Raw genomic sequence first — 25,372 nt, forward strand, 5'->3', positions numbered from 1 at the left:
ACGCAAGTCGAGCCAGCGCCAGTCATCCTCGGGGTAGGCATTCGATGCGATTAATGGACAAGAACGGTGATGCCTGGGAAGGGCCTCTGGAGTTTGAACTCCTTCCCCACCACCGCCACAGTGTCGCATAATCGCCTCGCATGCGATACACGTATGCCCTGTGCCTTGGACCGTGGCTATTCGTCGCCCAGCTTTAAGCTCAAGAGATTCTGTATGCAGAATGCAGCACCGCCACCCTTGGCTTCCAATGACCTATACATTTCATCGAGATTTGTCCGCACGACGTAATCTTCGACGGCCGAGAGGGAAACTCTCGTCCCTTGGCACACTGTGCGAGACCATGGATTGTCGCAACCCATTTCCCTGGATAATTGACGGACCAATGTTCCGCAAGAAGAACATGTTTCTTCAAATATGATGATGAGGCTAGATAGCACAAATTGAGAGCGCTAACCCTCTAATATGTTGTACTCATCGATCCCTTGTTTGCCCATGTGGTGTTACTGGTACTCTGGTAAGTCCCCGCATGCTCTGCTTTCCCCACGAGAGGCAATGCCTATACTAGTAAACTTCGTGTGTTAAGGACTAACCTTCGCTAGGTGGGGTATAATTAGACAGCTGCAATCCGAACTCTAACTCTACCTATTTTTCTTGATTTTTCACTAAGTACAGGATTTGTATCTTGTTTGTTAGGTGGAGGGGCGTGTGGTACGAGGCGATCAAGCTACTATCTGGTCACATGCTGCAAGGAAGGGACGTGGATACACCTGCGCACTGGATTTTTTTTCTATTGACGTGTTTCACCTGTCAGGCGATACTACCTAGGTCTTAGGACATTTTTTCCCCGCCAGCACACAAGTTAATGTCCCCCCGGCCCTTCACGCCAGCAAGGAGAGCTTCAGAGACGCGACAGTGATATTCAGTCCAGACTGGCAGCTCCGGGGCCCTGTGGTGGCTACAGAAATGGTTCTTCATATGCTGTACCCGGTTCGGACGTGCTTGGAAACAACATGAGTAACCAATGTGCCATCAGTTGCCGAGCTAACCCATGCATCAGAGTCAGAGATGTCCCATCTCCGCGGATACAAGCAGCCGTAGTTATTCAAAATCGATGGGGTTATCTTGCTCATATTTGTGTTTAGAGAACATTCCGAGGTCTCTGGAGAGTAACCTAATAAGGAAACCTTTCCAGTTCATATTGTACATATTTCCCTGGAGATATCTTCTCTTCATCAAGCTTTTAGATCAGCAACTCAGAGTACTAGGCATATTTGAATGTAGAGTCTGTGCGTTTCTAATTCAAATTAATACCGGTTCTATAGGCAGAGAAAGATACGATTTGTTGTCTCATTTGAAATCAACATGGCTAGGGGGTTTCCGATCTCCTTTCCAGTTCGTGCTCTATGAAGCCACTCAATCTTTCAATGACTTGTACAATATCTAGGTCTTATTAGTTGTCTACAGCATATTCTCCATATAGTCATTTTCGGGCGTCGAACCCCCGACTACAGCTCTATTCTAGCCAACACCGGAATATTTTGTGATTTTGAGCGTTTGTTGCTATATTTGGACTACTCGAGCCTCAATATTAGTCAATACTACCTCGAATATAAGGGGAGGTTATAACTGGTTGGCATGTCAAGGGGCGCGTGACAGTATTTCTACATACTAAACTCGAGGTTCCGGTTGTTGGCTGTTAACTCGTTCCAAAGTTGACTATAGCCGCATAGCGTTATACATGGCCCAAGTGTAGCCTACCATAGCCTTGTAGTAGATATAACTTCTATGTCTGTCTATAAAACTGGTTGAAATCAAGAATTTGGCCCTGTGTCTCAAGTCCCCAAATGTATATCTTATAGACCATAAGAGCATTCAACCATCCATAACAGCACGCGGGGTAGACAGGTGTAGGCACTGCATGAGAGTTAGTCCCAACTCGTTGTATTCCTAACTCAACCTGTCAAAGGTGAGGCTGAATTTAGAAGTTGAAGGTTCTCGGGTGCTGAGGAAGAAATAGCGCATTTAGTAGATTGCTTGAACTTTTCGTGGACTATATTCAAGATCGTGCTCCTGGGTCTGATTCGAGTTTCGATCTTATAAATAGTCAAGCTTAGTCCACGACACTGAATATTGAATCTATCAACCTACTTCACACTCGCTTTTCTATCCCCTCCAGTCTCAACGTACCCCCCACTGCCAACAACAAATTGCGCTTTTCTACTATTGCTGCCATTGCTGCCTTCGTGACCACCTCTACAGCAATAAGACCACTGCCGCTTCGGGAGCAGACTGTGAGCCTTCATTCTGACATCGAAGTCAGTTGGGAGTACGTTCCCAGCCCTGCCTTCAAATACCCCGCACCTAACCAGGAAAAGATATTGGGAAGAGGCGATTACTGATACTGTTCTTGTTGACTAGACCCTCCAGTGATGATTTACCGGGCTACTACTTTTATCTCGCCAACTTCTTCGACGATTTTGGGAGCAAGGGGAATCCGTGCGTACCCATCGGCGAGGATAATTATGTTGAAACAAAAGGAAAAACCAGCCATACCATTAAAGGAAACACTGTCCAAGCGAGTTGTAGAACGCAGGTACGTACTTGACCGTTTTGGAGCAGAGCTTATGATGATTGCGAAATCATACTGCAGTGAGTTAACATGACATCTCATCTAGGCCGCGGTATACCATTGTCTTTGGTCTACAACCCAGGCAACCAGACCAGAATTGTGCGCGGGGCCCTGAAACAGCTCCATTCGAGGTTCTGGACTACCCTTGACAGGGAATTGATTTGCACTACCACTCCCCCTAGAAAGCGAGCGTTTTTTCAAACTACAAGGTTGTCAATGAGGGGGCTGATCTCTGTGTCCTGGATTTGAGCTGTCAAAGTTCCTATTCTCTTCATGTCGTTTATCTTCCTGCCTTGGTCTAGGTTTTCCCCTGATTTAGATTAGGTTTCCCTATGCTGTTATGCGAATGCAAAGGCTTCTTTATACTTTTATTGACTTAAGAAGCGTAAACGTGCATCCTTGCTTGAGCAATAACTAATGGATATTCTCCACTTTTCCACAGCGTGTCACTTTCATATTGATTCATTACTCCAGCTACAACACCCCCCAGTCAAAAAAATTGCCAAAATAAATTCGGACCTTGGAGCCCACTTAGATCGGGCAAAAGTTACATCCAAGCTATCCTTAAGCAGGATGAATACTGCTCTAGAATCCCCCGGCCGACCCCACCCGATAGAGCTGGCCAAAACTCTCTCCTAAAGCCGGTCTCAGATCCCAATAACCTGCGTGATCCAATCCCGATAATAAGCAACCCTCGAAAACACACTTGGATAGCCCTGCCTACCGCACCAGTACCCCCACGAGACAATTCCAACGAGAATCCCATCAGCCACGGCAGGACCACCACTATCACCCTGACACGTACCCTTGCCACCGCTGGGCGCCCCAGCACAGAACATCCCATCCGTAATGCGAAGATTATCTCTCCCGTACGCCGCTGCACACTTTCCCCGCTCAATGATTTCCTCAGTCACGGCGTGGAGCGTCGACGACATGCCCCTGCCTTCGCCTGTGTCCCCCCACCCCGAGACGACGATTTCTTGACCGGCAACGAGGGCGGAGGAAGAATCCGAATCCGACGCATGCAAGCGGGGAAGGGAAATAGGCTGGATGTACGGTCCGAACGTGAGACTCTTAGCCAGCGTGATGATCGCAATGTCGTTCTCCAGGGCAATCGGCTTCCCATAGTCAGGGTGTTTTGTGATGCTGGAGATGTTCACTTTCATCCCGCCAGAGGCCCAGAGGGCAGACCCGGCGTGCACTGTATATGCGTCGGTTGGAGAGCCTGAGACGCAGTGGGCGGCTGTGAGGATGTGGGTTTCGTCGATGATGCTGCCGCCGCCGGCGAAGGTGCCGTAGACCAGGATGTTGACTTGGTACGGGAGGTCTTCGATGGCGACTTCGGAGCCGCCGATGATGCGCTTGTGCGCGAGGGCTACTGATGGGATGATGGAGAGGATGAGAGTGTCCTGGTCATGTTTCTTCAAATGGTGATTTTGGTGGCTTTTTTGAGAGAGGTTAGCTAGAGATTGCGAGGGAAGGATTATGAATATATAGAGAGGGAGAACTTGTTTTATCTAATATTCTCCCACGCGCAAGTCCAGATATACAGTTATCCCTGATATATCTTCAGGAGTGGTCAACTGATGTTAGCTTATACTTGTGTGCCTGCCAACTCTGGTGATGCATGGATAACCCTACACCCCCGCGTTTGGTGAGAGGCAAAGCCGACCTGATGTGACTCCCCAATGTTACCCTGCAGGAATCTTGTTGATTGCAGAGGTCGAAGCCAATTAATCACCGGAAACTTGTTGCGTGGCAGTCTAGTGTCAAGAAGAACATCCCCAGACTGCCGCACGGGACATGGCAGTTAGAGCGATGAATTATAGCGAGCGAGGGCCACCTTGGAAGCCATGTGCCAGTCCACGTTCAGACCGCACTGCTGCTCGAGCAGTCAGATGATGGTCTCCTTCGCCTCGATAATCTCCATACATCGGCTTTCGTCAAATGCTAGCGCAGCTATGAAAAGACATGACTCCAAAAGCTGCCATCATCAGACCACTCAGTCCTGTACCATCGCTTCTCATGCCTACATCCCTTGGAGTCCAGCATTCGAACAAGGCACTTGGAAATAACATCATGCCAGGGAATCTCCATCCCGATTTCTCGTGCCATCATATCACATCGGACTATGATCTGCCAACAATATGTGAGATACTTGCCCAGCGCCTCACGGTTCTCCGGATGTAGGGGGTCATGTTCGATCCTTAGTCTCCGCCTCGGCTCATATCCCGCCAGGTCCATTATATCTAATGCCAGCTCAACAGGGAGGCCCTTCTGGCATAAAAGACCGCGGACGTGAGCCGCGTCAGATTCGAACGGTTGATAGGATATTACATCCTCAGCAGGCCTCTCTAGCGAGAGAAATTCGCGAAAGGGAACGAGTCCGTAGAGGCCTGGGTTTTCACTCGTAGACCCATACCTGCATGTATGAGGCGACCACCGCAGCCAATGCTGCTTATTCTTGACATAGAACCCCGCAGAGCTCCAGTGGTCGTCGGGAATACCAAAGAACTGTCGGTGCGGATATGTCACGAGGTCCGCAAGTTTGTGCTTTCCCGTACATGTCCTCACAGTGTATTGGTAGAGCTTGGTATCTCGATAGTCCTTCGTGTCGTCGCTCGTCGAAGACGAAGAAGAAGGAGAAGCGCTATCCCACGTTTCCGGGAAGCAGTAGAGCAGATTCAGACATATATACGCCGCGAGAGCCTTTTCATAGACGAGCTCCCATCCAAGTTCGTAGCCCTGCAACAAAAGTCAACACCATAGATGGCCCACAGAACATGTAAATATCGATGACTTACACACTGACACTCCCTCGCATCCAACCAGCCCTCAATCGCCACATCCGGATGCGCACAGCCCCGCAGAATGGTCTCCATCTCCCCGTAAAGCAGCAGCGCCGCAACAACCTGTAGGTTGAAGAACCCCTGCCGCTGGAAATATAGAAATTGATAACACGGGGTATGGCGATACTCTGTCAAAAACAATTTCACCGTTCGATCCTCGATGACTTCCAAATCCCTGCGAGGATTTTCCCAATTCAAATCCATTTTCACCCGGCGAACTGTCGGCGCAATCCTCTTCGCCGTTCGCTCATCGAGAATGATTTCATCGTTCGATGGAGGGTTGTAGTGATTAGGATACTTTTTGCGCTCGCAGGCTGAGTGCTCTTTGATGTTTCGGACGAATGCGTTGATGAAAAAGGTAAGTTCTCTGCCCTGGTTTGGTTGCATCCGTGGGTGGAGGTTTGTTACACCGCAGGAGCATTGGCTAGCGCGGCTGTATTTTAGGTGGGAGGAGAGGAGGGTCCATGGGATGTTGTGAGTTTGGTGGGCCATTGTCAATGGGTTGGAGTTGGTTGTGTTAGGTGAGAGCGGGTGGTTTGTAGATTGTTTGAGACGGATGATATATTTTAGTATTCCATAAGTAGAGAGTCTCTTACCCACTATTATCAAACTCGATCTATCGATCTATGAGTCAAAATGTTAGTCATTTTAAGACATGAATAAACTAGTTGGAAAGAATAGATACTTTTCGATCAAACTAGTTGGCACTGCCCCTTCGATCTAAAATATGATTGAATTGCAGGCTAGGGGTTGAGAGTTATGCCCCATTGGGATTATATACCCCCAAACCAACACACCTACAGACAAGGATATATATCCCTCATCATGTACTAGATCACGTCGAAGTCGCCCCCCTCTCAGACCCCATGAGTTCAACAACCTCCCTCCCATGAATAAGTGTATCCGGACTACTCGAAGCAGTCTGTTGATCCAACTCCGTCGGCCCAGCCTTCCGCTGCGGCGGGACAAACACCTCTAGCACATGCGCATGTCCACGCTCAGCCCCCGATCCAATCCCAACACCAGTGACGGTCTTCACCCGCCTCCGCCGCTCAAGGAGCGCCCATGCTACAGCCGATAGAGCCAACATACCCAGCGGGACACCGACACCCGCGCCGATTGCGACATCATTGTTGCTGCACGTTGAGGGCTCGGTACTTGCGTCGGTTCCTGTAGCAGTCGGAGACGTTGACGTCGTCGACGAAGAGGACGAATCTTCACTCGCATCCGCCAGCGCCGCCCGCCCAAAGACCATCTCCCCGTCCTCGAGGACAAACGGCGCGTCTCCATTCGCGCATTCGTCAATTGTTTGGTTTGCGCTCTGGTACCCGCAGCAGTAGATCGCGCGGCCGTCGTCGTTTGTGCCTACGCTTGTTATCAGGGCGTTTGTGCCCGTGAGAAAGTTTACTATTTCGACGTCAGTACTTTATTAGACCAGTTGGACGGGGCGTGTAGGATGGATAGATATGTGACTAGGTTGGGATTATTATGGGTAAGCAATCGACGCACCACAATAATAAGCACAAAAATCCCCCCAGCCTGAATCCGTACAGGACCCGCGGTATAAACTGTAGGGCTGCACCGTCACGCTGAGACAGTAGCCATTCGACAGACAGATTGCATCGCTGCCGCAGCAGAAAGTGTCGTCGTCACTGCTGCAGGGGACTGCATTCGAGGATATCGTCCGGTCGGGGTTGTAGCATGTTTGTGCGGTTGTTAGGACAGTGAGTGCGAGTGTGAGCGTGAGCGCTGCTACTGCGGTGGGAGGGGAGGCGATGCCCATCTTCAACGGTTCAGGTGGACTGCGACTTGGAGAGGATGGGCTGCATGGAGAAGAGTATGCGGGAAGGAGAAATGCAATGGTATTGCGACGTAATTCAGGGACAACGGCATGTGTCGGGTACTAAAGGCTTGGGAGCTGAGTCGAGGGCCGACGATGGTGACTCGCTGGCGGGGTTAGAGTAGGATTTCAGCAAGGATGCTAACTTATACAAAGCTGGTTTCTTGCAGATCATCGCTCGTCGCTGTGAACTGGCCTTGATTCTTCCGAGACTTGCATATAATTAGTGGGATTTGTGATTGGCGCGCATGTAGGTCCTCGTCTAAGTTTGACTTGCTGGGAGGAACTTCAGGAACAGGAGAGCGGAGGATTTGACCAAATTTGGACATAATCGATCACCCAGGAGACATTGGGATGTTAGTCAGGTGTTTGCCGAGATTTGCTCTGGGTTGTTTAATGTATTGTCCTCAGCTTTCCTCAGCTTTCCGCCGCAGGCTCGGAGATGTCGAGGGTTGAGCGGCTGGACCGCAGCGTCAGCCGCACCTTACCTGCAAGAACAAGTTAAGCAAGAGGGCAAGTAACTGGCGTTCATGTAGTCTGCACGACTACAAGTTGTTCAAGAGAGTATCCTTAAACCAGATCATCAGCATTTAATAGAACAAGCCAAGTTACAACGTCTATCAATGCAGTAGTGAAGAGCCCAAGGCTGAATATCATTCCTCAGCCTATCATTTCGAACAGTTTTTCGCCAGAAATAAAAAGAAAGAATTCTTTTGAAGAATCGTTTTGTATTTTCTTCCGTGACCAGGTATTTGTTCCGTACAACAGAAAACTCCGGCTAGTATTCCCATTCAAATTCTGACCACTTCACACACTCCTCTCCTCCCCGACTGACACTCAGTCCGCTTATGCCTCGGTGATGGCACGGCGGATCTGAGCACCACGCTGCCGGGAGCTGAGGCGCTCCTTGCGCTCGACAACGGAAGCCTTCTGGACGACCTCCTCACCCTCGGTCAGGATGAGCTCGATGTGGCAGGGGTTGGTCATGTAGGGGTTGATCTGGACATGTTAGACAGCTTTCAATTGCACCGGAGATGGGAAACATACACGACCGTGAGCACGGTAGGTACGTCTGCGGCCCTTGGGAGCCTGGTTGACCTGGATGTGCTTGACGACAAGGTTGCCGGTGTCGAGGCCCTTGGTGTCGGCGTTGGACTCAGCGTTCTTAAGGAGATCGATGAGGAACTCGGCGGACTTGACGGGCCAGCGGGCACGGGCGACACCCCACTGCTTAGCTGGAGGAAGTCAGCATCACCGTTCAATCCCCATTGTGTATTCCCAAATGTCGTCCGATAATCCCATCAATTCCATCTCTTTCGTTGAAAATTCTTCCACATAGAATTCTTCAAATCCACCTCTCAAGCAACGCATAGGTATCGTGTGCACTCACCCTGGGCGGTGCGGCCAGTGCTGCTAGCGAACCTCCGGAAGGGAACGGCCTCGGCCTTGTTGGTGACGTTCTCGAGGAAGGTAAGAGCGCGCTGGAGCTTCATGCCGTTGATGGCCTGAGCGGTCTCGCGGGTGTTCTTGAAGGAGACACGCAGGTAAGAGCCCCGGGCGCGGGCGCTCTTTGCGGCCGGAATGTCCTGATTAGCGTAACGGACCTGGTCGAGAAAAGATCCAATATCAGCATCCAGTCCAAATTTTCACACATTTCCACGCAATTCAACGGAGATATCATGTGCAATCGTCATGGGAGGGGTGCTGGGAATCGAGATTTTTCGAAGCAGCGAGACATGCAGTTGTCGAATTTCCATCACAGCAGACATTTCATCCGGGCGTGTGCGTGAATCCCTCGAGATTTGTGTTCCTCCTTGCAATTCCATGGACGTGATAATCGAAAGGAGCAATCGAGAATAACTCACCATCTTGATGTGGTTGCCGAGCGGGTGGTCTCGTTGTCGGGAAAGAAGTTGTCGCTTTTCTTTTGGTCGGCCGTCGAACTTCAGAGATCGCAGGTGTCGCTCGTCGTAGTGCGGGATTTCTTTCTTGGCACTGGCAGTGCCCTAAGCGAGCCCTAGGAGCTAACTTAACTGGGCCACCGCCCGGCAGTTCTGCCGCCGCAATCTCCGGAACCACTGAAACACTCGAAGACTGAGATCAACAACTCAGTTCTCTATTATGGAGAGAGAGAGAGAGAGAGAGAGAGAGAGAAAGAAAAGAAACTGGTCATTATGTCTATGCATTTGTTTCATGATTCAAAACTCTAAACGCTATCTCGTCTATTTCTTCGCCTGCTCCGGCACCTGCGTGATCAGCTCCCCCTTCTCCACCGCCGAGCGCAAGTTATCTAACACCAAGATTTCCATCTCCTTTTGCGTCTCATAAGTCATCGTACCGATATGAGGCAGGAGCATAACCCGAGGGTTGTTGAGCAGGCCAAGCTCTACAATGGGTTCCTGCTCGTACACGTCGAGACCAGCCGACATGACCTACTAACTTAGCCATCGTCTTTATGAGGGGCTGAAGAACTCACCTTGCCAGACTCGAGCGCCGCTACCAATGCCTTCTCATCAATCAGAGCACCACGAGCAGTGTTGACGATAACCACACCATCCTTCATCTTCTGGAACTCCTTCTCGCCGATAATATGACGGGTAGATGGGTTGAGCGCGAGGTTCAGACTTAGCACGTCGGAGGTAGCCAGCAAATCGTCGAATGAGACGTATTTCGCGCCGCCCTCCAGCTCGGAGCTAAGCCGCGACCGGTTGTGATACTGGATTGTCATTCCGAAGGCTCTGGCTCGGTTGGCCATTTCCTGTCGCCGTCAGAATCAGTCCGGAGAGAAGGCCGCAGTTCGGTGGCTTACCCGGCCAATTCCTCCCATTCCGAGAATGCCCAGCACCTTTCCCTTGGGGTCGTGACCTAGCGTAGCCTGACCGTGCCATTTGCCTGCTCTTGTCAGTTCGACTCTTCACTCGTTTAGCTGGACGGAGCTCATACCCTCTCGGATTGCGGTTAGCGGGACGTAGGCCTGGCGCAGGGCACCAATCATGAGAAAGATGCCGACATCTGCAGTCGCATTGTTGACGGCCACCGGCGTGCTCGAAACTGAGATTTCTGTGGCCATTAGCTTCACTCGCTGCTGCAGCTTTTTCAAGGTGACGCACCGCGTTCTGAGCAGAGTGGGATGTCAATGTTGTCGTAGCCGGCTCCATTGTGGCAAATATATTTCAGGGATTTGGGGAGGAGGGAAATCAATTCTTTGTCAAAGGGGCCGGTGAACTGCGCTTGTCAGCGGAATACAGAGCGACTGAGAAGAGCGCATACCTTTGTAGAGGCATTGGATCGGTAGATGACAGTCACGTCGTCGTATTTGCCGCCCTTTAGGTTGCTGATGAACTCTTCGCGTGTACCTGAGGGAAATTCCTGAATCGCGGCACGTTAGAAGCTATCTCGAAGCGGGCATGTTTCGAGAATTGTCCACCTTGAGTGTCAGAATAGAGGAGAGCTCCTCCCACTCCTTCCGGGCGTGGGTGATGTCGCCGATGAGAAGCGCAGCAGGCATGATGTCAATGCGGGGTGGTAGAGTACAATTTTGGAGGTTGCAAAGACAGATGAAGCGGGCGAGAGAGGGAAAAGCAAAGGAAAAGAAAAGAAGAAGCAGGAGAAATGTCCGTAGATTAAAGTCTCTCGGTTCCTTACCCTGGGATTGCCGCTTTCGTGCTGATTGATGGATTCATGGAGCTGCGATGGATCTCCACGTGGGGGTTACATTTACATACTATACAGACTCGGAGGCACGAAAGAGCATTGTTGGAGCTCCTCCCTCGCTCCGACTATAGCCAATCAGCCAGTTATCTCGTGAGGATAGTAAGTGAGTCATTTGTCTGGATACCCAGTATTACTTGCATTCTGCCTCGGTGCCACTTCCAATACTGCTGTTGGACAGTTGGAGAGTGTCGGCTATTGATCGCTGGTTCAAAGCCCGACGCGGAGCAAATCCGGCAGCGTCAACCCCACGTTCGCCGGGTAAATGTCCGCAACGCAGTCAAATACTCGATTTTCTCATTGACACTGACTCTCTATTCTCAATTCTTGTCTGAATAGCATCATCTCGTTTCAGGAACATCACAATGGCCACCTGTCAAGCCCTCGTCCTCCATGGCGCAAAAGACCTGCGCCTGGTACGTCACCCCTCATCTATACAAACAACACGACTAACACGAGTATAGGAATCCAGACCCGTCGCAGAGCCCACCGGCTCAGAAGTCCAAGTCGCCATCCGCGCAACAGGTCTCTGCGGCTCTGACCTGCACTACTACAACCACGGCCGCAATGGCGACTTTGTCGTCCGCGCGCCCATGTGCCTAGGCCACGAGTCCTCTGGCATCGTCACAGCCGTCGGCCCCGACGCCAAAACACTGCAAGTCGGGGACCGTGTCGCCCTCGAAGTCGGCCTCCCCTGCCGCAAGTGCCCGCTGTGCCTCTCCTCGCGCTACAACCTCTGCCCGCAAATGGCCTTTCGCAGCTCCGCAAAGATCTTCCCCCACCTCGACGGCACCCTCATGGAACTCACCACACACCCAGAGGACATGTGCCACAAGCTCCCAGACTCCGTCTCGTTTGCCGGCGGTGCCCTCGTCGAACCACTAGCCGTCTGCCTACACGCCATCAGACGCTCAAACCCACCTCCTAGATTCGCTGATGCAGCCAAGCAGACAAACGCAAGCACAGCACTCATCTTCGGCGCCGGCGCAATCGGCCTCCTCCTCGCAGCGGCCCTCGCAGCCCGCGACACATTCGCCCACATCGTCGTCGCAGACATTGACGCTCCACGCCTCGAAATCGCCTCCTCCCTCGCCCTCCCCAACCTCTCCACCTTCCTCATCCCGCGGCCCTCAACCCCCCCCGCGCGCGATGCGCCCCACGCCGAACAAACAGCCTTCGCCCTCTCAACTGCACAATCCGTCGCTGCCTCCCTCAAAGAATCCATCCCGAATACCCTCGACACAGCATCGCTCGGCTTCACCCGCGTCTACGACTGCACGGGCGTCCCCGCGTGCGTGCAGGCGGGTATCTACGCTGCGTCACCGGGAGCAGTCCTCGTACAGATCGGGATGGGGAATCCCGTGCAGACAGTTCCTGTTGGTGCGGCGGCGCTGCGCGAGGTTGATATTATTGGCGTGTTCCGGTATGATGGGTATGCGTACCCTGCGGCAATCGAGTTGATGAGTAGTGGGAAGATGAGTGTTGTCGAGGAGAAGGTTGTCACGCATCGGGTGCCGTTGGCCGAGGGGAAGAGGGCGTTTGGGCTTGCCGGGAGTGGAGTTGATGAGGATGGGAGGCCCGTTGTCAAGGTTGTTATCGAGAGCTGATTTCGTTGCGAAGATTGGATGTTTATACCCGGTGGTGATAGCTAAAATTGTGCATAAGATGGTGGGGTGGTGTTGAGGTATATGATGAGTTCGAATTTCTACAGTGATGTGAAGCATGAACGAGGCGTTCCTGTTTACTTCCAAGCAATATATTTATTCAGGAAAAATTGGCATCAAACCACCCCCCAATATACACTTCACATCAAAATCACAGAATAAATCTACTTCAACCCACCAGCCAACAACAAACTCTGCCCGGTCATATACCCCGTCGTCACACACATGGTAACAACATTGGCAACCTCCTCGGGAACACCCAGCCTCCCAATCGGGATCCCTGCAGCGACCTCTGGGATAGCCTGCGCGCTGGGAATCATCCCCGTGTCTCCAATCATCGCGGGTGCGACGTCGTTCACGCTGATGTTGAATTCCGCAAGGCGCGTCGATAAGTTGCGCATCATGCCTGTCATGCCGCCTTTTGACGCTGCGTAGTCTGTTTATGATCTTGATTAGAGTGGTTCACAAAGTAGCTGAGTGATGAAAAAAAGCGGGTAAGGTAGTTAGAGGAGGGACAAGATGAAGAGAAAGACATACGAGCTCCATTAATCCCCCCACCATACCCCGCAATCGACGACATGAACACAATCCTCCCCCAGCGCTGCCCTTTCATATGCTCAACAACGCCCTTGACGAGGATAAACGACGCGCGCAGATTCACCGTGATCGTATAGTCGAATTCCTCGAGGGTAATGTCCCACACCTGGGGCACGCGCTTGCCGTACCCGGCGTTGGAGACGAGGATATCGGGGCGCTGGCCGTGCGCCTTGTCGATCTCCAGAAACATGGACTCGATCTGCTCGGCGACGCCGACGTCCACTTTGTGTATGCTTATGCGGAGGTCTGGGGATTGGGACTTGAGTTCGTCGGTTAGTGTGGTAATGGCGGTTAGGTTGGAGGAGTAGGTGAGGGCGAGGTGGACGCCTTTTTCGGCGAGTTGGCGGGCGCAGGCGGCGCCGATGCTGGAATAACATGTTAATTCGAAGTTGGAGGGTGCGGACAGAAGGTAGTTACCCTCCTGATGCCCCGGTGATGAGGGCCAGTCGGCCGCGGATGTCATTTAGTTGGGCCATTTTGCAGTACACCAAGACGAGGTTCAGTAAATTTAGCGGCAGGTGGCCATGGTAATTCGGGTCTGAGCGGCAATAGATAAGTATCCATGCCTTGGAGGAGCTCCCCTCGGATCGGAGCAACTCCCGATGCCCCGCATTGCGTAGTGTGGGGGGACAAGGCGAGGGTACCCGCAAAGAAAGCCGCACCAATCCAGTAAAAGTACAGTGATCACGAGGCTTGCTGCGACTAGAACAGAAGGGTACTGCTCATATCTCCAGACCACATAGGGGTCTGCCATGATCTATCGGAGCCGGTTTGATACAGACTCTGGAATCCCTCCAACGAGAGCGTGTTGGGGTCCCCAGAGACATAATCACCGACTGCTTCGAGATCTAGCCAGGAGAAATCGTTTGCAGGGCTAAAGTGCACGTACCCGCCTTGGTCAGGCATGCACTGCAGAGGGTTGGTGTTTTGCATTAGGATATCGTTGCTCTGTTGGGTTCCCGCAGGAGAGGCCGGCGCGGTTGGTTTGGAGCGCCATAAGAGTTCGAGAAGTCGCGAATAGCGGGCGCCAATATCGTCTGATCCTGCGCTGGCTCGGTTTAGCACTTCGGTGGTTCGACTGACGAGTCCGCGGACGCTCATTTCCTCGGTGGGTAGCATGACGCCGAATGACCGGGCCTGTCTAGTTAGTTTTGATCAGCAAAAGGCTCATGGCACCTACCTTATACAGGAAAACTGCGGCATAAATGCCGTATAGGTAGAAGCGGAGGGGCATGAAATGCAGATGCTTCTCAGGGTCGACGTTCTCCACCAGGATAGTCAGGTATGCCTTTGCAGCGTCTAGCGATTCAATGATGAATCGCGCGTCCGGCATCGAAGCAACATTGCCGAATGTCGCTCGGAGGTGCTCTCTCTGCGAGTGACCGTCGTTCTTTTGCTTCGATAATGACTGCGAAATTGCAGCCTGAAACGCGAACGCATTCGTGTAAAGTCTGAGATACTCGTATGATAGCTGTAGCGTGGTTTGCATGGCAGGCGAGCCTAGCCACATTAGCAAAGTTTGAACAGCAAGGTGACCACTTACATTTCAGCGAGCCCCATCGCGATTTCCAGCGCAAGATTGCAAGCCGGAAATCATCCACATATTTTACATAATCACCCATCAGCATCATCTGGTTACTCGTCCGCATCCCCGAATAGAGAACCTCCTGTACATTTCCGTAGAGTTGGGTGAGATCCAACAACGCTTGGAAGATCTGCGCATAGTCCTCATCTCCTTCCTTGACTGGCTGAAGGGACGGGAAGTCCTGGCTGACGAGACCAGTCATTGGCCCTGGGCCCCGCGACCAGAATGCACGTCCGATTCTTACGGAGATTAATCGGTCCGAGATATAACAGGAAGTCCACGCTAATCGTCTGCGGGCTTCTATTTCTGTGTCTCCAGTAGGGTCGCTTCGAAATGATGTCCTGTCCAATCCTAGGAAGTAGCCTGAGCGTAGCGCAAGTCCGACATGCATCCAGGCAGCTCGATCTTCCTCGCCACGACCAACGCGCTCGATCCGCGGTCGTAATCCCTGAGGTTCCCATTCGGCCAGTAGGAGTAAAGCTTCGACAGCCTCCACGTCGCAATCGGCCCCGGCGGCAATCCCGGAGATCAGCTCATGCATGTATTTGGAGCAGTACTCATGAATCTCTGGTCGCTCGACCAGATCCTTCGATGCTATCGTAAGCACAGCTGTGAGAAGATGTTTCTCGTTATTGGCGAATGCGTCCAAGGCATTGCGCTGAAAGTACTTTCGCGGAACAATCGGTAGGTATGGATGGAAGTTCTCAGCATAGCGAGCAACCAGCTGCCAAACTGTTCCCGGGTCCAGAGACCGCGACTGCACTAGCCTATACGCCTTGATACCAGTCTTTGCCTGAAAGCTCATCGGGTCGCCATTCTGGAGTGCACTGAAAGTGTACCCGCCCGACCCGGCTCGATGAGAATCGGTAGTCGCAGGACTGGGACCATCCGTGCCTCGTTTCGCAATGTCAGTCAGACACTGCCATGCGTCTGAAGGATTTCGAGGTACTGAGCCGATAGATGCCGCATCTTCATCATCGACGGATACTGAAGTCGTGGTTACTACAGTCGGGGCGGGAGGGTTGGACGGCACGAAGACAACGGGGCCTGGATATGTGTTGGATGGCGGTGGTAGGTTTTCCAAGTTAGATGGGCTCGTGGATTGCACTTCCGGAGTCTTCTGAGCCGGTGGGTTCGTATTTGGAGTAAAGTTCTTGATCTTATTCTTGCGAATGCGTCGTCCTCCACGATTCGAACCGCCCAAGACACATTCGCGACGGTCTCGGATACATCGCTGACACGGCGGTACGCCCGGGCTACCGCTGGCATCTCTGTTGTACTCCAGTTAGATACGCCTACACGCAGACATGTTTGGCAGCTTCATCCTCGGGGTTGGATGGACATACAGATCACATTTGGATTTGCGCTGGCGGCAATGCAAGCATGCTCTCGAGACGCGCTTCATCAAATGATCTGGACGAGCTTTGGACTTTTGTGTCGAGGCGCCCTCCACCTGTGGAGCTTGCTCCTCCTGCTCAGTGGTTTCCATGGCTGTTGGAGACTGACACCGACTTTAGGCGTGGATTTGCGGGAACACCATTCTGAACGGAGATGCTGATTGTGGGTGGAGAACGATCGAGGAGGTCTGCCAATTCTCTAAAAGATCACAAGAGGTATCAACAGTGAGATAAAAGGTCGAAGTCGCGAAAAGGATGGAGAGAGTGATCGATATTTTTCGTGGCGTTGACAACAGACCACCTCCACACGATCTCTTCTGACCCCAAAGTATCTCCACACTAGGAAACGGCCCTTGTTTCTGGCGCAAAGAACGCTAGGCTAAAATGCTCGAAGCTCAATGGTTAGAAACCGTTAGATCTAGGGAGACACGAGGGCGAGTGAAGGTCCCTTTTCCCAGGCTGCAGGGGAGTGGTGGGAAGATGGGCCATGGCTGGTGAAAGGATGTCGTGTATTACTCAATCGGTACGTATTAGTGGTAACGCCGTCTTGAAGAGCAAGATGATCGGTGCCTTCCAAGTCACCAGTGCTATGTCTGAGTAAATAAGCTCTAGGGGTGTACATAAGTGACATGACTAGCACAATGGGAATAGCAAGATATAACTTCAACCCAGGTAGCGTATTAATTTCTACAGAAATATTCGGCCATAGCGGAGAGAAGCAATGCAGCTTAATATGGACGCGTCGATCGTTGGAAAAGACGCTTCGAGAACGATTCTCGGGCCAAAAAGAACATTCTTTGCAGTATCCACCAAAAATATCCATATTAATCATGAGTATCCCTTTGATCGAGATGCCTTTTTCTTCGCTCAAATTCATAGATGCGTACGGTAACAAGCTGTTGATTACGCCAGTATACGGTAAGGATACTTCGCACGCTGTCTCTTCCCTGTGTCAATAGCCGAGTGCGGGGTTTCGGCATTTGGCGGCGAATGGATTATCCTGTCTTGGGCTAGGCAGCCTTCTCATCAGCCGGCTGATATTTATCGTCATAAATTCCCTCGTCGTTAATCATCTGACGACAATTGGCAGTTGAATGACACATCTTTCAACAACCGTTTTGGTTGTCTCCAGCTCTTCGTTGGTGGAAGAGAAGAAACGGGGGCCCGACCGTGCGAACTTATCTTGTGAAGCGACCCTGTTGACTACCAGAAGAATGACGTCGAGCCTGAATCCAGGGTGGGATATCCTCTTCTCAAGGCGGGTGCAACAGCGTGGTTACAGCTTGAGATGCACGACACGAGCGAATGAGAGCCCTGCGAGACATCGCAAGACCGAGGCTCCTGGTTCTGGGTATATCCAACAAGGGCGTCGCACTATCATGCTTGACTGGACAAGCTTCACCTGAGACGTTTCAACGAAATTCCTTGGACGAGCAGCAATCGGAGCGGCGGAGACGTCAGGTTTCCCCCACCAGATCTCTCAGAGTCCTGAAGACTACGATGAACACACCTGGAGCGATCGTCGGTTTGTGCGAGATTCGAGGCCCCGGCTTTCATGCCGGCACTCTTCTCCGACCCATTCTTCGTGTGGATTTCGCTTGTCGCTCGATGGAGTATACCCGTCACTTCGCCCCGACGTAAGGCCGCACGGCGGGGCGAAGTGACGGTAATGCCGCACCAGGCTGACGTCGAAAAGCAACGTGACGGGTAACTTGAATGACCTAGGAATTTGTTGACCGCAACGACAGGTTACGTGCTTGTGCGGCGTACCTCGGCCATGGAGCTGCGAATGCTTCCCCTTTCGTCAAGGTATAACAAGGGCGGCTAAATCCGATGATGGAAACGTGGGAATGCTGGAACCAAAGATCATGCCATGCTGCCCGTCGATCAGGCGACTGCAAAAGTCGGACTCCGAATGGTCTTTTTGGGAACGAGGAGCATGGCGGAAGGTACCTTCAATTTCCGCTCAATCTATGGTAAACAAAGGAACCATCGGACAGCAGAGACCTCATGGAATGCCATGCTTCCTGATCTCTGGGTACAGTCACGGCGAAAAGGCGGAAGCGAGAACAATATATAAACAGGGGTCGGGATATATTAAACCTTAGTTCGAGACCGGTGCCTCCGAGTCAGGGATAATCAATCTTAATTAATTCTGATTAGCTTTAGTAGCAAATTCCTTGGTCTGAAGCAGCTAATCATTACTCCTTCAGGGGCGGAGGTTTCAAAGTGAGTTGCACAGGGACCAGACCTGAAACGCCCAGGTTCGAACCATTCAGCGGAAGGCGTTCCTCATCGCTGCCTGTCGTGGCAAGATCAATCGACGAATAGGGCGAAACAGAAAGCTAAGATGGCGGTTTCCAAGATGTTAGCGTGTGAGCTGGCTGCTGAAAATCGGGCCGGTCGAGCGAGTCGGAGGTGGAAGATGGATGCGACTTCAGCCACTGGGCAGGGAATGGTGGTGGTGGTGTGACCTTGGAATCTGGATTTGACATTCAGATTCCAGCGGGAACACCTATCAAGTTTGAATATTATCAGCACTGGTCTTCTCAGAGCCAGAGAGACCTCGATACCTAGTTTGCGGTTGTGTTCTTATATCGTAGATCTGGTCGGGCGCGGCCTCGTAGGGCAGACAACGTTGAAGCTCTTCAGTGTTGCTGGACCAGTGGACAGTGCTGCAAAAAACCGGGACTTTGCATCTCTCTGGACCCAGCAAGCGGCAGCTGTCAGTCGATCCTATCGGGAGCGCTCCTGGCGAATTGGCGTTGGGCTGGCGTTGAAGATGAAACAGATCAAAAAGCTGACGGACGGGGTCTTTGGCCCTGGGCGCTTTTTCCTGTCGTATAACTGGGTTTCTGCGCCAATCCTCCATTCTCTCTGTGTCTTTCCTTCAAACAGTCATTCTTTATCCGTTGTTCAGTTGCCATTCACTCGTTCAGCTGGCCCTGATTCACCCATTGTTGCAGTTTAGAGATACAGCCATTGTTCGCTCTTTTGTGTTTTTGTCTGCCTGCGACGCCGGCGTCCTGACCTGGGATCGACACCCCTATATTATTACAGCTCCCGAACCTAGGTAAATCCATTCGCTGGCACTTTTCCTCTCAGAGGCCGGCTCCTATTCACCATGTTCAGTGCGGCAGTCTCTGACGTTGCGTGCAGATCCAGCTATCCACTCCAAGCGCCTCCCTGCGTGGCCAAGGCAGCCTTTAGACTTGACTTCTTGTCGGCCTCTTACTATAGACATTTTCGTTCTTCTTGCATTCCTACCGGACTCTGGCGTCAGTGTTTCCGACAAGTCACAGCATTCCTCCCGTTCCCCAGTTACCAGGAATTTGCGTCACAAGACGACTCCAGACTCCAAGCGCTTTGACTTAACTGAATCGGATCGCCTGTCCTTGACTGATCCCTTATCACTCGTTATTCCGTTGCAATAGTCTCGACCCCGTCCTTTAGGAACCCTTGATTTCAATGGAAGTCGTCCCGGGACAGCTCGTCCGCCGGGGTGAATTCTCCACAAATGAGACCTATGTCTACTCTTATTCAAGGGGCCTGAACGGCGTCAATGTTCCTAGAGATGTCCTGTTTACGCGCATTATTCTCATATCCGCCGTCGGCGTCGGCTTTTTTCTCCTGTGCGGCCGGCTCGCACAGCTTACCCATGCTTATTTCCGACATATTTCATCCTTGACGGCTAGCAGGAGGGAGCAGACCTTTTGGAGTATCGAAGAATCGCAGCTATGGGCCAACATCAAGAAGCACGTCTTGTATGCCCCCATCGGTCGGAAGAGACACAATCGCGAGATCCAACTCTCGTCGGCCCTCAACGTGGGAACCCTGCCGTCCAGGTTCCAAGCGATTCTAATTACCCTCTATATCGGAAGCCAGATAGCGTACTGCGCCCTCCTGGACTACGAGGTCAACGTCAAGCGCGCGCTCGTTGCAGAGCTTCGAGGTCGTTCGGGAACGCTGGCCGTTCTCAACATGGTGCCATTGTTTATCCTTGCCGGCCGCAACAACCCTATGATTCCCCTGTTGCGCATTAGCTTCGATACTTGGAATCTTATACACCGCTGGTTGGGACGTATAGTTGTGATTGAGAGCATTGTCCACACGATTGCCTGGGCTGTCAACGCGGCGGATGAGACGAGTGTCGCCGACATGCTGGATCGCATGTGCAACACACCATTCTTTGCCTGGGGCTTGGTAGCAACTGTCGCAATGACTTTTCTCCTCCTTCATTCCCCCTCGCCGATCCGCCACGCCTTCTACGAGACCTTCCTACATCTACACCAGCTGGCTGCCCTTCTTGCTTTCCTTGGCGTCTATTACCATATCGACCTTGACAAGCTCCCCCAGATGCCATGGATTACCGCCGCTGGTGCCTTCTGGCTCATCGACCGCATCTTCCGCCTCTACCGCCTCATTTACCTCAACTACTCGCTCAAGAAGGGCTGCACACATCTTGTTGTCGAGGCACTTCCCGGCGAAGCCTGCAAAGTCACCTTCCACCTACCCAAACGTGTCAACGTTGCTCCAGGGTCCCACGTCTACGCCTACATTCCCAGCCTTTCCCTGTGGATGTCCCACCCCTTCTCCGTCGCGTGGGTTGAGCCCAATTCTAGCGTCACAACACCCGGGTATTACGACAAAGAGCCGCCAAAATACTCAATGTCGCCCTCTCGCCTTGAGAAGCAACTGCCTCCCTCGCCCGACCTAGACCTCTACCTCCCCGATAAAAGCCAACCCACGACCGTCTCCCTCATCTGCGCCGCCCGCAAAGGCATGACCCGAAAACTCTACAACAAAGCCCTCGCCTCCCCCAAATCAACCCTCCACACCACGGGCTTCATCGAGGGCCCCTATGTCTCCCACCCTTGCAACCCCGCCACCTACGGCACAGCCATCCTCTTCTCCGCCGGCGCCGGAATAACCCACCACATGCTCACCGTGCGCGACCTGCTCATCCGCGCCTCCCAGGGCCGCATCCCCACGCAGAAAATCTACCTCATCTGGTCCGTCCGAAGCACAGAACACCTCACCTGGGTCCGGGAATGGATGGACCAGATCCTCCGTCTCCCGGGACGCCGTGACATCCTCACAATCCAGCTCTTCGTCTCAAAGCCGAAGAGTAGTCGTGAGATTGTGAGTCCCAGCGCGACGGTGCAGATGTTCCCTGGACGCTGCCGACCAGAGGTCGTCCTCGACGAGGCGATCCCCATCCGCGTCGGCGCAACGCTCGTCTCCGTCTGTGGCCCCGGTGCATTCGCAGACGAGGTCCGGTCCGCGGCTCGAGCACGGATTGGGCGAGGGGCAGTGATCGATTTTGTCGAGGAGGCTTTTACGTGGTGATGTTCCCTGCTGGTGGTTGGTTGTCATGTGAAACATGCATTGGGATCTTAATCTTTTCGCTTCGTTCTTCCTTCGACTCTGGTTCGTCTTTCTTGGAGGGCAGAGCATAGGAAGCCCTTTATCTTCTTCTTCCTACTACTTACACTTCTGTTTCTGTTGGATCATATTAGATGTGTACATACCTTCTTTTTGCATATAATTAGCCCTCCCTCTAACTAAGCATCTACGTTTTGACTTCCATCGAGATCTTCCTGCCTCATAGCTTTTCGAATTGCTTATTCATTTAAGTTCTCAGGTTACGGAGGGGTTACTTGGGCACTTAGCTGACATGTGAGAATGCCCTCGTCCATACATGGCGTTTCATGTTTACTATTGTATGTCTATGAGCTATACATACTAAATGCATCTACTGGCATGATTAAGGTCCGCACGATACAAGAGATAAAATGCCCCACAAGATGCGAGAAACACTCCATACCAAAGTCTAAGTACATGACCAATCTGATTGAATAAATATACTATGAGGTATCAACAAATCCGCTCACCCATCTATGTACGTCACAGGGTATCTATCCCTTGCTGACAGCGCCACGATAGATCAGAGGGCGGAGAGCGAATAAACAAGAGAGAATATGTATTTGACCTCTATTGGTTTCGTGAGCAGACGTGACATGGCAGGACATGGCAGAGAGACTAGTGGCTAGCTATCTGCTGGACTTGACTAAGTCTGCTCAAACAACCCGATGGTCGAACAATAGGTACTATCGTTCCCCTCAGCCGGGACGAGACTCGTTCCGTCAGAGGAAGCGATCATGTTCGCCGTTGCGATTGTGCTCAGACCAAAGATGTGCACGTCCGAGCAGTCCACCTCGACCATGTTCTCCTGGCACCCGTTCTCGGGAATGCAGGTTTGCCCGTAGTTTTCGAAGAAGCTGTACAGGCCTGCGCCGTAGACGTAGACGTTGGTGCTATTCGTGACGCGGAGACCCCAGGCTTTCCTGCAAGCGTCTGTGGTACAGTGGGAGAAGTCCGGGTCGTTCCACGCTTCGACCTGTGGGGTAAATGGGACGAGGGAGTTGGGGTTGGCCTGGAAGTAGGGGGTCTCGGTCTGGATCAGGCCCATGAAGATGTTGTCGGCGTTTGCGATCTGGTAGTTGTACAGTTGGTTGTGCTCTGCGGCGGTGCCGTACATCCAGACGGGACCCTGAGATTCGACAAGGATGCCGCGGCCGTTGTAGATATTGATCTGGTTGTGGTCGGTCCGGTCGAGTTCGTGGTCGGCGGTCCAGGACCAGACGTTCTCGAGGTAGGCAGTCGAGTGCTCGGTGACGTGGAGGAGCATGAACGCGCCGACGCACTCAGGGTTCGGGGTGACGGTTACGTTGGGGTTCTTCGCGCAGCGGTCGGACTGAAGTTCTGTGCCTGCTGAGCCGCCGACGCGGAAGTGGACATCCCACATTCCTACAGAGCCAAGAGATTCTTCGGCGATGTTCCACTCCATGAGGATTGCGCCCGGGGCGGGACCCTTGGTGAGCAGGGTCAGGTCGGAGATCTCGACGGACCCGACATCACCTGGCTGACCGACTTGAAGGAGAGGGATAGGGTTCTGCTCGTCGGAGAACTTGGCGCCATTGGCCATGATGACGGGCCAGACCTCGCCGACGATCTTGATGGTCTTGGGAACCTTGATGGTATCCGTCACAACATAAGCGCCGTGGTCGAAGAAGACAATTTGGTCTGCTGTTGCGCCGTCTAGAACGGCTTGAATGGCAGCTGTATCGTCCGTTGCGCCGTCACCCTTTGCACCGGCAGATTTGACGCTGACAAATGACGAGGCGGGATACGATTCGTAAAGGGGCTTGGACTTCTCGAACACCTTGCCAGTGCCGCTGTGCAGAAGCGAGTTTGGCTTGGCTGCCGCTGGAACTGCGGTTTGAGTACGAGTCTTGGTGACAGCGCGGGCGGAACATTGGCTGGAACCGTGCACCGATCCGCCGGTTGATCCACTGGATCCGGTGGAAGTAGAAGTAGCTGAGGTCGTGGTAGCGGAAGATGCAGATCCTGTTGGCGTCGAAGCTGCGGGGACCTCCTCAACGGATGATGCAGGAGTCGAAGCGGTGGGCTCATATACAACGGTGGTTGAGTCGTCCGCCTCAGAAGATGAATCAACCAAGCCAGGCAAGAGGCTCTCAACTGGTGGAATATTGAGCGGAAGCGAGGGGAGTAGCCCCTCGGTGCGGGATTCTGTCGTGGACGAAGTGGGAAGAGGCAGAGACGGTTCGGTGGACGAATGATCTCCGCAATCATAGACGGTTTCTACGATGGTCTCAACGACCACTTCAACTGAAGGCTGTGTCGCGCGCTTGTTGATTGTTGCCGAGGGTCGGTAGACTCCGCCCTGTACCCAGTTTGCAACAACAGAACCACCTTCAATAATGGCACTTCCATCCACGGACGCAACACCAACAGTAGCGCCGCTAAAGTCGACGTTATCGAGAACCAAGGTACCCGCACCGACAGGAATGCTGCTGCTGCCCCAAGCAGTAACAACACCAGTGGCAGTGTTGACAAACTCAGTATCAAGCAATAGAACCGAGCCGACAGTCTGGTTCGACGGGGAGTTGGACATGTTGAGGCCAAGGTTGCAGTTGTTGAAGGTAACCGACTTGAAGGTCCAGGCCCAGTTCCAGTTCATGTAAACACCAGTGTTGCAATCATTGAAAGTCAGGTTGCGGCTGGTGAATTGCTGGTTACCAACGAACATGCCGTAATTTCCGCCGTTGAAGACCAGGTCAGTCATGAAACCACCAGATCCATTGTCCATGAAGATACCCTGCTGCTTGTTGGCATCACCTCCACCCTTGATCATCTCGAAGCGGATGTTCTGCAAGCTGGTGGCCTGACCGACTTGCCAGTGAATACCTGCGCCGACAGACTGGGGCATATCGGTAAGATCGATCACAAAGTTACGAATGGCACGGAAGAAGTTGTTCTGGTTGGTGTACCAGTTTGAGCCGTCATCCGTGTACGGGTCTGCGTCAACAACAGCCATACCGGTAAAGTCGGCCGACGCCTTGAGAACCGGAAGATCGACAGCATCGCCGATCATTTGCGTGTAGTAGTACTCAATAATGGGCTTGGAAACGCGGTATGTGCCCGGTGGGAAATAAACTACAGCTGGTTTGGTGGTCGAAGAATCGCAACCCAGACCACATCGGTTTCCTGACGAGATGGCCTCATTGATCGCAGCAGTGTCGTCGGTTGTACCGTCACCTAAAAATTGTTAGTTCATGCAAACGACGACTGACACTAGCCACGTACCAACTGCACCAAAATCTTTCACATTGCGGTATACTTGGTAGTCCGGGTCGCCTCCAAACGGCACCGCGCCTTGGTGCTCTACATTAGCCACCCAGTACTGCGAAGCCGATTGTCTGGCGACGATATTGACGTCCTCCACAGCGGGAGATATAGGACTGGCTCCTACCCAGGCGGAGCCCGACAGGAGCAGGAATAATTCGGTAAGACGCATGGTTGCTAAGTGTGTTTATGAAACGGCGTCAAGACGATTTGAATCTCACTGACCAGCAGCGAGTCGATGGAAGATATACCGAATAAATGCCGATCGAACCGATCGGATGACGCTCTAGTAGAAGCGAATATGCAGAAGGAGAGCAGGGGACCGTCACACGATAGAGTCAGAAGCACTCAGGTCGCAGACCGGTGTTGACAGGATAAAGTCAATAAGGAC

At 52.4% G+C, this 25,372-nt stretch overlaps 11 protein-coding genes across 11 annotated transcripts; 3 read left to right on the plus strand and 8 right to left on the minus strand.

The window, feature by feature from the left end:
* Positions 1-3,065: 3,065 nt before the first annotated feature.
* On the minus strand, positions 3,066-4,434 carry BJX68DRAFT_276390 (serine protease; the record flags this gene model as incomplete). The annotated part of the gene is made up of 2 exons (XM_071048086.1): positions 3,066-4,146; positions 4,420-4,434. The coding sequence occupies 2 exons, from the start codon at positions 4,432-4,434 to the stop codon at positions 3,277-3,279; spliced, it is 885 nt and encodes a 294-aa protein (XP_070897941.1). The 3' UTR covers positions 3,066-3,276.
* BJX68DRAFT_105530 (uncharacterized protein) lies at positions 4,224-6,028 on the minus strand. Its single transcript, XM_071035814.1, has 2 exons — positions 5,434-6,028; positions 4,224-5,374 (listed from the first exon to the last, which is right to left on the minus strand). Exons 1-2 carry the CDS (start codon positions 5,968-5,970, stop codon positions 4,589-4,591), a joined length of 1,323 nt encoding a protein of 440 aa, XP_070897942.1. The 5' UTR covers positions 5,971-6,028; the 3' UTR covers positions 4,224-4,588.
* A 107-nt stretch (positions 6,029-6,135) lies between these two features.
* Positions 6,136-7,362, minus strand: BJX68DRAFT_105559 (uncharacterized protein). The gene is made up of 2 exons (XM_071035816.1): positions 6,988-7,362; positions 6,136-6,885 (listed from the first exon to the last, which is right to left on the minus strand). The coding sequence occupies exons 1-2, from the start codon at positions 7,259-7,261 to the stop codon at positions 6,314-6,316; spliced, it is 846 nt and encodes a 281-aa protein (XP_070897943.1). The 5' UTR covers positions 7,262-7,362; the 3' UTR covers positions 6,136-6,313.
* A 394-nt stretch (positions 7,363-7,756) lies between these two features.
* On the minus strand, positions 7,757-9,297 carry rpl17 (60S ribosomal protein uL22). The gene is made up of 4 exons (XM_071035815.1): positions 9,184-9,297; positions 8,709-8,922; positions 8,366-8,553; positions 7,757-8,317 (listed from the first exon to the last, which is right to left on the minus strand). Exons 1-4 carry the CDS (start codon positions 9,184-9,186, stop codon positions 8,165-8,167), a joined length of 558 nt encoding a protein of 185 aa, XP_070897944.1. The 5' UTR covers positions 9,187-9,297; the 3' UTR covers positions 7,757-8,164.
* Positions 9,298-9,441: 144 nt separating this feature from the next.
* BJX68DRAFT_239011 (D-mandelate dehydrogenase-like dehydrogenase) lies at positions 9,442-10,871 on the minus strand. Its single transcript, XM_071040455.1, has 4 exons — positions 10,262-10,871; positions 10,128-10,210; positions 9,795-10,076; positions 9,442-9,750 (listed from the first exon to the last, which is right to left on the minus strand). Exons 1-4 carry the CDS (start codon positions 10,386-10,388, stop codon positions 9,541-9,543), a joined length of 702 nt encoding a protein of 233 aa, XP_070897945.1. The 5' UTR covers positions 10,389-10,871; the 3' UTR covers positions 9,442-9,540.
* Positions 10,872-11,318: 447 nt separating this feature from the next.
* Positions 11,319-12,852, plus strand: BJX68DRAFT_239022 (NAD(P)-dependent alcohol dehydrogenase). Its single transcript, XM_071040456.1, has 2 exons — positions 11,319-11,445; positions 11,494-12,852. Exons 1-2 carry the CDS (start codon positions 11,395-11,397, stop codon positions 12,634-12,636), a joined length of 1,194 nt encoding a protein of 397 aa, XP_070897946.1. The 5' UTR covers positions 11,319-11,394; the 3' UTR covers positions 12,637-12,852.
* On the minus strand, positions 12,747-16,364 carry BJX68DRAFT_276392 (uncharacterized protein; the record flags this gene model as incomplete). The annotated part of the gene is made up of 7 exons (XM_071048087.1): positions 12,747-13,129; positions 13,231-13,655; positions 13,708-13,992; positions 14,090-14,427; positions 14,471-14,790; positions 14,834-16,146; positions 16,222-16,364. The coding sequence occupies 7 exons, from the start codon at positions 16,362-16,364 to the stop codon at positions 12,858-12,860; spliced, it is 3,096 nt and encodes a 1,031-aa protein (XP_070897947.1). The 3' UTR covers positions 12,747-12,857.
* A 999-nt stretch (positions 16,365-17,363) lies between these two features.
* Positions 17,364-18,064, plus strand: BJX68DRAFT_105627 (uncharacterized protein). The gene is made up of 2 exons (XM_071035819.1): positions 17,364-17,901; positions 17,954-18,064. Exons 1-2 carry the CDS (start codon positions 17,578-17,580, stop codon positions 17,981-17,983), a joined length of 354 nt encoding a protein of 117 aa, XP_070897948.1. The 5' UTR covers positions 17,364-17,577; the 3' UTR covers positions 17,984-18,064.
* Positions 18,065-18,484: 420 nt separating this feature from the next.
* On the minus strand, positions 18,485-19,423 carry BJX68DRAFT_105611 (uncharacterized protein). The gene is made up of 2 exons (XM_071035818.1): positions 18,846-19,423; positions 18,485-18,787 (listed from the first exon to the last, which is right to left on the minus strand). The coding sequence occupies exons 1-2, from the start codon at positions 19,142-19,144 to the stop codon at positions 18,589-18,591; spliced, it is 498 nt and encodes a 165-aa protein (XP_070897949.1). The 5' UTR covers positions 19,145-19,423; the 3' UTR covers positions 18,485-18,588.
* Positions 19,373-22,032, plus strand: BJX68DRAFT_105598 (ferric reductase family protein). The gene has a single exon (XM_071035817.1). It carries the CDS (start codon positions 19,741-19,743, stop codon positions 21,619-21,621), a length of 1,881 nt encoding a protein of 626 aa, XP_070897950.1. The 5' UTR covers positions 19,373-19,740; the 3' UTR covers positions 21,622-22,032.
* Positions 22,033-22,342: 310 nt separating this feature from the next.
* On the minus strand, positions 22,343-25,153 carry exgO (exo-beta-1,3-glucanase Exg0; the record flags this gene model as incomplete). The annotated part of the gene is made up of 2 exons (XM_071045918.1): positions 22,343-24,894; positions 24,943-25,153. 2 exons carry the CDS (start codon positions 25,151-25,153, stop codon positions 22,343-22,345), a joined length of 2,763 nt encoding a protein of 920 aa, XP_070897951.1.
* Between the last annotated feature and the right edge of the window lie 219 nt (positions 25,154-25,372).

Source organism: Aspergillus pseudodeflectus (assembly GCF_044049435.1).
Source record: "Aspergillus pseudodeflectus strain CBS 756.74 chromosome Unknown BJX68scaffold_27, whole genome shotgun sequence".
In the NCBI taxonomy this organism is placed as follows: domain Eukaryota; kingdom Fungi; phylum Ascomycota; class Eurotiomycetes; order Eurotiales; family Aspergillaceae; genus Aspergillus; species Aspergillus pseudodeflectus.